The sequence below is a fragment of the Saccoglossus kowalevskii genome, chromosome 21, assembly GCF_978046115.1.
Source record: "Saccoglossus kowalevskii chromosome 21, keSacKowa6.1, whole genome shotgun sequence".
NCBI classification, from domain to species: domain Eukaryota; kingdom Metazoa; phylum Hemichordata; class Enteropneusta; family Harrimaniidae; genus Saccoglossus; species Saccoglossus kowalevskii.
In genome coordinates, this window is record NC_140661.1 from 24,965,989 (window position 1) to 24,978,586 (window position 12,598).

At 36.4% G+C, this 12,598-nt stretch overlaps 1 protein-coding gene across 1 annotated transcript in view; it reads right to left on the reverse strand.

The window, feature by feature from the left end:
• Window positions 1-894: 894 nt before the first annotated feature.
• Window positions 895-12,598, reverse strand: part of LOC146729817 (macrophage mannose receptor 1-like) — a 12,131-nt gene continuing 427 nt past the window's right edge. Inside the window, exons 2-21 of the mRNA XM_085495099.1 lie at window positions 10,075-10,232; window positions 8,967-9,083; window positions 8,627-8,775; window positions 7,958-8,109; window positions 7,632-7,831; window positions 7,248-7,384; window positions 6,944-6,996; window positions 6,666-6,833; window positions 6,418-6,480; window positions 6,026-6,204; window positions 5,829-5,890; window positions 5,565-5,662; window positions 5,206-5,472; window positions 4,911-5,059; window positions 4,680-4,776; window positions 4,351-4,589; window positions 3,454-3,625; window positions 2,671-2,925; window positions 2,054-2,230; window positions 895-1,106 (exon numbers count right to left, since the gene is read on the reverse strand). Coding sequence (XP_085351225.1) covers window positions 895-1,106; window positions 2,054-2,230; window positions 2,671-2,925; window positions 3,454-3,625; window positions 4,351-4,589; window positions 4,680-4,776; window positions 4,911-5,059; window positions 5,206-5,472; window positions 5,565-5,662; window positions 5,829-5,890; window positions 6,026-6,204; window positions 6,418-6,480; window positions 6,666-6,833; window positions 6,944-6,996; window positions 7,248-7,384; window positions 7,632-7,831; window positions 7,958-8,109; window positions 8,627-8,775; window positions 8,967-9,083; window positions 10,075-10,232 — 3,104 coding nt within the window. The remainder of the gene's footprint in view (window positions 1,107-2,053; window positions 2,231-2,670; window positions 2,926-3,453; window positions 3,626-4,350; window positions 4,590-4,679; window positions 4,777-4,910; window positions 5,060-5,205; window positions 5,473-5,564; window positions 5,663-5,828; window positions 5,891-6,025; window positions 6,205-6,417; window positions 6,481-6,665; window positions 6,834-6,943; window positions 6,997-7,247; window positions 7,385-7,631; window positions 7,832-7,957; window positions 8,110-8,626; window positions 8,776-8,966; window positions 9,084-10,074; window positions 10,233-12,598) is intronic.

Here is a 12,598-nt window from a genome sequence, read left to right on the forward strand (position 1 = left end):
CACGAGATTACAAGAATCGATCTAAGTCTGGCTTTATTTGATTGGCGAGGCAGAGAGAATAATAAAAGCCATAAAATTACACCCGTGAGTGTATGAGAAATCGTTTATTAATCACGATTCAAATCCGAAATAACAATAAACCAAAAAATTATTCTCAATAAACAGTACATCACAACAAACTCCCTTCACCTTTACTAATTATTAATTGCACAGACTAAATTAACATGTCTAAAAGTTTACCATTAATTAAAATGACTAATGACCTTAAATGACCTTAACTCACTACTGTGACTGGATACAAGTACAGGTTAGAGGTATCTGCTTAGTAATCCCTGCGTCGACCGTAACTTATGCTTTTATTTAAACACAGTCCTTCAAAAAAGATTACTTTCAACCCCTCCACTAAAAAAAGTATTTCAACAACATAAACATGTATCCCGCGCAGAATACAGAACCTAAAATGCTTGTGCCGAAAATATAATCGGTTTCAGACACTTACCAAAGACATTAGGAACAAATGGAATATTAAATTGTACCAATTGTATGAATTGAATGGTATGCCACAGATGTACAGTTCTGAGTCTCGTGCCCAGTACGCAAGTAACTAGGTGGCACGGTGTAGTAGTAGGTGCATTTAATGTAGCTTCTTTTTGATATTATCTCATTATATACATATTTACAAATTTACATCGGAATTTGAAACAAATAATCGTCGTATTTGATCATGCACGTGCATGTCGCTGACAACTATATAGTGCAATGCTAGATTGTCGTTTTGAAAACAGAACATGCATTGAAACAGATATGTCTGTTAAATTATTCAAGCTGTTTGGTGAATTAACCAGTTCGTTTTGCTTAATATCAAAAATCACATATATAGTAAATAAAATGAGTCTAAGTTTCCGATATATGTTCCACGCCACTGCGCGTAGACTCGTAACTCGACATTCCATAGGCAGCGTTATCGAATCCGGCAGTCTTTATGATAGGTCCTCCCATTGGTTTGCGATGACGAGTGTACATAATGTATCCCAAGACCAGCAAGAGAAGGACTACAATTAAACTCGCCAATACGATGCCGAAAATAGCACCGCCACTTAGATCACCTAAAACGAAAGTACGTTTATACATGTATATAAATATATAACATAATATTACCCATATTTCGTCATTGATATAGATTATACACCCTGTTGTAAACTAAACTCGGCGAAATAATAGTTTGCGATACAGACATAAAGCACAATGAAGAGAAGAACATTACAATATTATTTTTTCCGACTTATATAAATGGATATTTGTCGTTCCTCAAAACATAATTGGTGTCTGTACTTTTTCAAATTGATGTCGATTAAAACGATTTTACATATACCAACGTAGCTGCTACAAAAAATAAACTAGGAACTAATTTACCTCAGAACACCGAAATGGGGCTGCAAATTTGCCCCACCACTCGATGTATCAATACTCGTTGTATGTTAAATCTATTTTTATTTTAGCAGTGGAAGAGGCTGTATAGTTTTCACTAAAACGAAATAAACAATATAGGAAACTTATAACTGGATTACCTGATGACCCGTCCTCTGTGTCCGTTCCACTTGTGTCTGTTGACAAAATGTACAAATATCTTGACTAACTGTAGTGATATCAAAACATGTTGACAATATTAAGAATGTGGATATTCAATGGCAAACGAATTTTAGATAAACGATATAAACATATTGAGGAGTAGGTTAGATAATTGTTGGGACTCTAATTTCACATACAAGATGTCGACTCTATCCACGTTCCGCTGGGCATAACTACAACATTTAAAACACTATAACGGCAGTTTACCAGTATATTAATTCACAACACCCTCTCAAATATTGCGTGGTAAGCAATTGTATGTGTAATATGGGCAATTTGGCAACAATCATTTTTCTTTAAACAAACAGGGGAAGGTAGATTATATTCAGGTTATTAAGGGGTTCTTGACATCACGTACTATGTGAAAATGCTAAGAATTTCACCACAAAACATATACGACCAGCGTAAACAACGAATATATTACCTTTTTCCGTTTTGCACACATAACCCAGGCCATAATCGAGATAACAATCAACGTCATTCCAATCACCGGAACTAAAGTACATCTCTACGCAGTTTTCTTCTGAAGTATAGGAATTCGGTTCATCTTCAGCCCAACTGGTATAAGACAACGGACTTCCATCAATCCATACAAAGCCACCTAGAACAAGTAATGATATGGTTCTTGTTAATATCTTAAGCTCTTTAGAATCCTGCGTCATTATAAGTCATTAAGAATATGCCTAAGTAAATGATTGAAACAGTAACGTTGATACAGTGTCTGTGTGTCAAATTTGAACATATTTGGTCATTACACACTAACAAAACTGATAAAGACACAGTGAACAAACAAAATGACCGCCAATCGGTCATCTTGAAACGACTCTCGATAAAAAGAACAAAACATCATGTAACTCAACATGCAGTGTATTGATTCACATCGGACAAGTGATTTCTAAAGACTGATTGCGAACACGTTTACGTATTATGATCTCTTTATATGTTACATCGTGCAAAAAACAAGTCATCATTCGTTTCTTGAAGAATGAATCCACCAACGATTCAACGTTACATACTCTGACATAATAAAAAAAACTGTACCTGTTGCTATACGGACTAGGCCAATCCAAATGTTGTTTCCATTCTCTTTAATGACGTTTTGAACATAGTCATTCTCCTCTTGACTTTCAATCACCACTAAATATCCACCGAGCACCCCACACTCAAACTCGGCTTCAGGCCAGCTTTTCCTCTCTCCAATGCCATTGAAATTGTAACAATAATTTCCGTGTTCCACCCAGGAGTTGTTAGTTGGACACTTTCCTTCACTGGGTTGTGGGGTGGTGGGTTGTGGTCCTGTCATTAAATCGAAATAACACGTCAGATTTATTATGTTTTATTGGTTTTATGTCACATTGGTCATAATATCATCATTCTCACTAATATAAAACTATTTTTGCATGTATGTCTGTCACGAGTAGACCTGCTTTTGTTCCCCGAATTGAATAAACTGCCTCTAACCGAATATAATACAGGACTACGAACACTACTTATAGATATAAAACAGCTTATGAAAATAGGACACTAGAACATGCACGTACAAGTCGAACACAAGACGTCATCAACGAATCTATTCATTCCACTTGAGTCAAATGTGACAATTTTTCTAATCAATTCGTGTTTTTTTTCGAAAAAAGAAAGAATAAGCTTAGTTGACAATGTCGAGGACAAGTATACTAAAATTGTTCATTTCAAACGTCCCTATCCAACAATTTGATTCGTCTTTACAAAGCAATTTTAAACTTCGTACATATATTGCCAAAAAGCAATATTCTTTTGAAAACTACATGCAAGCATTTCGATCTCTTTAGAAAGAGCACTTACCAATCCAGTATTTACATAATGCTCCTGCATCTGATTCACATTGAGTGTCTGTCCATCGTCCTCCTATCTCAACCCGTACGCAACCCCCTCCGTCCTCTCTACTTGGTTCTCCATCTCCCCAGTTAGTGAATACAATTGGTGTACCATCTGTCCATTCATAAACGCCCTCTTCCTAAATAATATTGAAAAAAAATATAATTATTACGTTACACGATTAGCATTAACTTTTAACTGATTTCAGAAGGCAACTGAGTATTGTCAGTATGTTCAGCCAATGTTCCCTAAAACAGTACTGTAAGGCACAAAAGAATGCTGTTTCATTTTACCATTAGACTGTATGTCCATGATTGCACACAATAAAACAATATCATGCTATTTATGGCCAAAGATCTAAAAAAAATGATCCATTATTTGTTATTGTAACTTAGCTAATTATATTTAAATATAGAAGAACATTGCTTGTATGACGGATATGACAGAGTATACTATAATGCCGATTCAGTTTCCTAGTGAAAATAATTTCAACAGAACTGTTAGTGATGAGTTTTGTTCTAATACTATACATTAACAATACGGCAATTACTACATTTAACCTCTTTGGATTATAAATCTACAACCGAAGGCATTATAGCATGTGCATTCCATATACCGTAAGAATTTGGAGACGTGCGGAATACACGATATCAAGTCTTTCAGTTTTTTGTTTGCAGCCATGTCTGATTTCAACGTCGACGTTTTCTAAATTGTATGCATATTACATGAGTAACTGCACGTGCCACTACACACACACAGCAGTACCTTTGGTGCGTGTAAGTTACCACAAAGTAAGTTACCTCGCACTGTCGTGTTGTTCTTAGCCGACATGGTTCAGTAACAACACGAATTGTGTCTACAAACCTTGTGATCCATCAATCCAATCCACAGTTGTAGATTATACTGATGAGTGTACATATTGACATAGGCATTCTCATAAACGTCTTCAATACTCGCTAGGTCAGCGCCATCTTTTAGACACATGTCTCTGGCGTTTCCAAAAGTATATTGCGCGGTCAAGACCTTATAACAACCATTGTAATAAGGAACGTAATCCGGGATACAAGGACTTGTTGTCGGGTCAGGTGCTGGATTGCTGTAATCTGGAACAAAGTCAATGAATACATATTTTATATTGATAATATTTCTTTACTATCTTTATGTATAACTGTCGTAATAATTCCGCTATATACCTCTAGGAGTTTGGCATATGTATCCAGCTAGACTGGTGCAACTGGCGTCATTCCATAGACCACCATAGGACATGAAATGCATCTCAACACAGTTTTCCTATAAGAAAACAGGACAAAGAGTTTAAAACTGATTGCAATGGAATTTATTGTCGTCCCCTGTATTTAACACTATATGATGACTGTATAGACTAATTATATAAACATTAAATTACAACATTTGAATACACACACCGAATACTCGCCGTTTGGTTCGCCAGGTGCCCAGTAAAAGAAATCCACAGCAGAGCCATCTGTCCAACGATACTTGCCTTCTTGTGTTGTGTCGCTCAATCCTATCCACATGGAATAGTCAATATCGCGAAGATTGCTGGTTAAATATGCTGCGAGTAATTAAAACATATAATTACAACCCCACATACATATAAACAGACTGACTGATGCACATTTGCACACGAAATTATAGATTGTACTGAGAATCTGACTTCATCCAAATAGAAAACAGTGTCGGCAAATAACGTGTCATCACCTTGTAATTCCGCACTATGGATCGTAGCCAAGTCTGCACCGTTGGAAAGTGTACGACAGTTGTCCCTGGCCTCATACCAATCGACATTATCACTCTTGTCATCACCATACAGTCCGTAACATTTGTCATTGTGCTCCAAGTAACCCTCGGGGCAGTAGCCTTCTGGCGCTGGAGTGGGCTCAAGTGTCGGTGGCTCTGCGGCTCCCTCCACCTTCTTACAGACATAGTGCATGCGGTCACCACAGTTCATGTCATTCCAAGCAGCATCTCAAGAATAATCATATATACACACATATGTATATTTATGTCGTACAAGATTAGAGCCATATATTTGAAAATAAATATTCTTACAATCTTACCTGAGCTTCGACACTCGACGCACTTCTCCTCGCCATTATGATCATTTGGTTCCCCATATGCCCAATTGACGTAATCCACTGGTGAGTTGTCCGACCACCTGAATAACATGAGCAAACCACAAACCAACTAATAAGTGTGATGGTTCTGATCATTTACTGTAGCGATGACTGGAAGTCATGTGAAAATATTATACTATGTCCGCACAAATTGTCCTATATATTACATAGCATTCGTAGTTAAAATTAGGTTACATATTAAGTTACCTGTAAGTTGAGTGAGCTTGGTACTCCCGTAGTCCAATCCATACAGATGTCAACGCTTTAATCTAAAAGTACACAACATATTGTGTTCAATGTTAGATGCAACTGCAGTAGCTAACCAGAGACATTTTAACGAAATGTCTTGAACACAATATATGTTAACATCCATTCACTGCAGAAGGACACTTGGTAACACTCACCGTGTCATGTATGAAACGTTGCTCATTAACGCTGTGAATTGACACAAGTTCTCCAGCCTGTTCTCTACAATACGCTCTTGCTTCCTCCCAACTTTTCATACTCGATTCGGTGAGTTCACTGAAGTAATAACAGTACCCATGCCTCCAAGCCCAATCGCTATTTTCACATAAAGATATCACTATATAATAAAACAACAATACATATTGATGGTGTTCAGGTAAATGTTATTTGTCGTACCATGCAATTATTCTGCAAACATATGAATATGTACAATCTTATACCACATTATAATAATATATATGTAAACAATATTATATCATTGTCATTATCATCTCATATCAAGCCAAATATGTCATGTGTCAGTGATGTATAAATCGACAGATTTACTTACTGCCCGTTGGAGGTGGTGGTCGAGTTTCATTCGGTTGAGGTGACGTAGTTGACGGAGATGAATCTAATAAAACAGTGAAATTACCTTTAATTTGAAAATAAACCTAACGATTTACATTATACATGCTGCTCACATAAATACGTAAGTTCTAACCGTGTGTACTTTCAAATATATTCGATACGACATTGTATATTATCATTACTTATTTGCCATACTGCCCACCACGATGAATAATGAAAGTAACACACCCTTTAATATTTTGCAGACCCAATTTCGTTTTTGGTCACAATGTAAATCGTTCCAGCCGCTGTTCTCTGAGAAGTACATCTCAACACAGTCCTCGCTGTCGTAATTATTAGGTTCGCCATCTTTCCAATTCACATAATCAACGGGGGAACTGTCACTCCATACAAAGCCTATATAAATATAAAATGATTATTAATAGGTTTATACAAATCATGGTGTGGTGGATCACACAATTTATTAACATTATAACATGAAGTTTAATTATAGATTATACTCTTACCTGATTCCATGCCACGGTCATTCAGACCAATCCAAAACCCATCGAAATAATTACTGTAAAACATATAAATATATACCATAAATATTACCTTAGTGTAGAATTAGTGCGGGCATTTGAATTGAACACGAGCAGCTTTGCAGCATTAGAAACATAGAAATAATTTATTATGTAAACAACAGTAAGTTCCCAAATTCGGTCTGAAACATATTAACAAATAGTTATTACAACTTTCTACAATTGCAAATGAACTGTCGTAATTTGTGATTTAGGGGTGGGGGTGGTGAAGGGTCTTTCAATTTCTTACTCAATTCCAGAGTTTTCGATGATATATTCTTCTTCGTCAGCGCTGTGAAAACTTGCAAGGTCTGCTCCCATTGAGATACACGATGAATATGCTTCATCCCATGTTTTACGATCATATGATCCAGGTTTAGAAACAGCCTGCAAATTGAAGATTGGAAATATAAATGACAGAAACATTATAATCATATCAAAACACGAACTGAATTTAACTCGTAGATACAGACGCAGCGCCTTACTACGTCTTAAATAATAACTTCAATGCCCGGGTGTATCACACCCGATAGATTACAGCCCATATGGAAAAGCAGCATGTGAACAATAGTAATTCTTCTGTAATTTTGAGAGAACTGTATTATGGATTTATTTCTTAGGCAATTATCCTTACCAAGAAGCAATGATCTCCGTATCCTATCCATCCATCAGCACATGCATAATCATTTGGATCGGTAGGTTCACCGGTGTATGGTGGAGGCGGTGTGTACCCCTCTACCCAGCTTTCACATATATAGTACATTCCATCTTCACATGGCAATCCGTACCACAAGCCATTACCAGCCATGCCAACGCAATCACCCGTGCGAGTATCTGTGAATGGAGAACGCACACAGATATATACTATGGTAGGTTTAAGGACATAGTGGGTAGTAGTTTACGTTACTTGAAATCTTTCATGGTTTGATAACATATTACATGGTGTACAAGTGTCCATACCTGGTTGATTATTACCCCAGTTTGTGTATGTTACTTTTTCGCCATCCACCCAGTGATATTCACCAGGGGTGCTCAAGTCTGTCAAACCAATCCAGTAATAGTGGTCGTCAGGAAACGTACTTAGTTGGCTTGTTAAGAATGACTGTTCTAAACTGCGAAAACCAAATATATATATATCAGGGTGCTTTTTAACTTGTTATTCATTCATCGTAAAAAAACAATAGCTGCACATTTTTGTTTTGTTTAAATAAAGTTTTAGTCACAATTGCCTGGGCAAAGTTACCCTACTCAAGACTAATGTCACATTTGTAAATTGAGGGTCGAGTAGTCGCTATTTCATTGAGATCGGCCAGGTGATTGAGACCGTGGACTATTATGACGCAAGACGTACCTTGATACCTGAATTTCACTTAACAAAACTGGATTTTAATAGATTGCGCCCTTTGGAGACCCGGATACAACCCCGACTGGACACAATCACTTGCAAGAGATTTAATGTACAACGTTGGTATGTAGCGTATATGCTATGCTTTCAGTGTGCACATTTCGGCGATAGTCGCTACAAATTGGCACTAATGACACAGATGTTTTATTATAAAAATCGAAAGGTAAATAGTGATAACTATAGCCGCTTATATATGGAATTTTGTCTTTTTTGACAAAACATACACTGCTTCAACGTACTTATCATTAACTGTGACTAAGAATCCATCCCAACTTTCACATTGATCTTGAGCATCATTCCAAGACATTGTTGGATAAGTATTTCTATAAGTTGTCTCGAATCTGTAGCAAGAATATCCATATCGTATCCATCCCTGTTTGAAAAATCAGTTGCTGTTTGCTCAAATAATTACCTCCATAACAATGACAATTTCACTTCCAATATCTTAACTCGCAATTTTTAACATCAAGCCATGGTTATATGTACTATACAATTGTCTAGTTAAGCTGTTGTTAACGTATATCATCGGAAAATTACACCTATCACGTAGCCTTGTATACCTACCACAGGACAACTCTCATATCCTGGTGATGTTGGGGGAAGAACCTCTTTAGATTTTTTGCATACTGACATGTAATCTTCGGAACATGTTCCGTCGACCCAGTGTCCAGCCTGGTCATCCTGTTAAAACAATCAACGGGTAGAATTATGCCATGCCGTTACGAAACGCTAAAATATAAATATAAATATAAATAATGCGATTAAAATAAATACAGTGCTTATGCCTCCATTGTAGGTCAATTGCGCGACTGTGTCACTAATGCAATTAAACCAGTCGTGCGAATAATTGAACTAAACTGTTGTATACAGTCTCTACGATACAAATTAAGTAAACACGTCGAGATGTCAGGTGAATTTGTGATAACATCATACAAATGAATGTGAAATGTGAATTGGAACTTCTTATTTACTTGGTGGAACGAGACAAATTATTATTGGTCGGTTGTCAAGTAACTTGTTTTTTCTTAAAACCAACCTGGCACTACATGAAGCGAGATTATAATAATTATTGCGATTAAGTTGTTCGATTTGAAAGGCATTAGAGTTTATGACGTGCATGTGATTCCATTTGATAATTTGGCAGCCATCTTTGATTTCAAATATACGATAGAACATTTTTTACGTTAAAAATTCAAAACATTATAGATTGTTGCAAATAAAAGATTTTTAAGTAAATGCTCAACAAATGTTTTAGAATAGAGATATTCAAGCAAGCGGTATCGCTTTCGCATAGGTACATAAATTGTTGCCTACAGCAAAAGTATCATAACAGTTCACCCGTGTGCGTTTATTTACAATTCGTGCAAGTTTGCAAGTATTTCAATTTACGAAGAATTTGCAAACAATTAAATAATTTCCAGTACGCAGATACATGGAGTGGTGTGCGAAAAGTGTAAAAATCCAGTTTGATCAGTGTGTTATCTTCTAATGAAATGAATGAAATTATTAATAACTATAATCGTTGTCTTCGAACTTTCCAAATTTCACAATAATTGAACGTTATTTACTAAATTTCAAATTTACTGTAGGTATAACAAACAAGATACAAGTTCATTTTGTAAAAGTAGGTTTTGGACAATAGTTCATACGACGTCTCTTTGACTTTACTTACGGCCGGTATAATGTTAACGCAGTCCTGGTCTCCGCCTTCCTCATATGGCTCTCCTGTGTACCAATTGGTATAAGTCACATCACTGCCATCGACCCATTCAAACACCATATTGGTTTTGATATCGTTCAGGCCTATCCATACATTATCATCTCCAATATCTAAAAGATACATATAAAAAGGAAGATTGAATAATGATATTTTGTAATACGAATGTCAATATTGTCACAGCATGTGTGACAGCATTCTAAAATCACAGATAATAAAAATTAACTATTGGTTTGAGAACGTTTCTGATTGGCTAAGATGGTGGTCACTCTAACTGCTCATTTGCATATGAAAAAATGATGATTGAGACATCGATGCATTTAATAATTCTTAATACAGTTCGATTTCTTCAGTTCGATTTCTGCAGTTCGATGCAGTAACTGTTACAATATATTCGACGTGACTCTGCTCTGCACAGCCTGTCGACAATTAGGGTAAAGTTCATGGACCTCTCACTGTCATTCTGCGTTTAAAAGCAAGTTGAATACACCTTCAAACATGACATGGCGTAGACGCGACGGCGAGTCAAAATTATGACATATTTTTATTGGAAATATGAATATCTAAGCCTGGTGTCTAAAATATAACAAAATAATCTACACCGTGTGTGGCGGTCTATAGTGAGAGCGCCATCTATAGTATGGTGTGCGAATAACTTTGTTTATGCTTAAGTCTGTGCGTCGAGGTGTCGGTCAACATGGCGGGTTAGTGTGTCATGTTCGAATTGTTTCTGTCTGTGTGGGCAAGTCGATTTTCCTGTTAAATCGACTGAATACCTTCCAAAGGCTGAACTAAAGTGGTTATGGATGTCGTGGAACGCTTGGGACAGGCGAAATCGTGTTTGCGTGGAATTTAGTGGCTGGCAGAAGTCTTTTCCGAAAGTTGTGGTTGTGTGGATCGACCGCAGAGGTTGCAGTCTGCTGTTGCCATTGTGTTGAACGAAACCGTGGTTGAACCAAGTATCCAGGTTCCTGTGAGTACAATCGTTGACATTTTGAGTTCTGTACGCCAGTATTAACTGTTTCCAGTAGATCGACTCGACCAATTATGTTGTCCCGTCGAGATTTCAACTAAAGTAAAGACTGTTCTTCGTTGTGGAAATTCCCGCCATTCGTATCACGTGACTTTCTGTTGTCGTCATCCAGTTGGACTGACTTGTTTACCGTCCCAGACATCTACCAAACTTTGATTCGTGTGACATTCAGCATCAAGTAGAAAGTGCATAAATTGACTGTGACATTTTACTGTTGTGCCTTTCCCGGACCTACGTTGTGATCAAACTTATTATTTTCTATAACGTTAGTCTGCATTTAGTGTAATTCGCCTGATCTGGCATTGCGTAAGCCAGTGTGTAGTTTGCATTTTGCATGATATTTCTTTACCGATAATTATTTTGTGTCGTATACATTTATTTAGTCCAGAGTGCTTTACCTGGATTTGTGTATTTTACTATACATACATATTGTGACTACCATTCTGGTGAGTGATATTACTGAATAATTATCTTAAATTGTGTCATTTTGGTATTCACTTAAACCAAACTATTTCTGAGGTATCTTATTGTTATAGTTGATACTTGTAGTGTTACATGCATAATTTGGAACTTTGGTCTGCTTTGCATGTTTAAAACATTTTGTATTTTGGATGTCTTTAGTATTCAGTAGTTGAACTCAAACAATATTTTATTATTGAATAGTTAACTATTTTCTGTTTATATAAACCTGTGAATATACTATTTCAGTGATTGTGTGGGAATTATTTGTACTTCCCTACTGTTACGGTATTGTAGATGACCGCTTTGGTTGTGTATTATTTGAGAGCATACGTTGCATTACGATAGCCTTAGTATTTTACAGTTAAGCTAATGCATACTGTTGTATTTAGTAATCTTTTCAATTATAGTAACTTTGAAGTATTTTCCTTTTATTTTACCTGTATTTAGTATCCGAGTGCTGATCTCTGTTGTTACTAGTATATACTTCTATGTACTGAGGGAATACTCAGGCATTCATAGCCTTAGTACCTATTACGTAGTATCTATCTGCATTCAGTGTTTCTAGTTAGTAAATACTGTATTGTGTATGTGGTAGCCATTTGTATTGAGTAAGTTAGGATTACTGTGTATGCCATACATTCTCTTCAGTACTCTGGACTGATGTGTTGGCCTATATGGTTGTAGCACTTAGTGGCACTATACATTACTGTGCATAGATATTCCTGTTAGTCATTATAGTAACAACGTAATGAGTAGTATATTGTAATACATTTTCATAGCACATTACAGAATACTTGTAATTGTATTTTCTACTTTTTATTGAGACTTTTATTGAGAAATAACTGCGTTACGTGACACATTACTGTGTATTACTGTATCCAAGTAGCGATAACCACGATTGTGTTTTTGCTTGTTCAGCGTTAATACAACATTCTAACTTTACATGCAACACTGAGCTGGGTATTTTGTTATCGAACCCGAGTC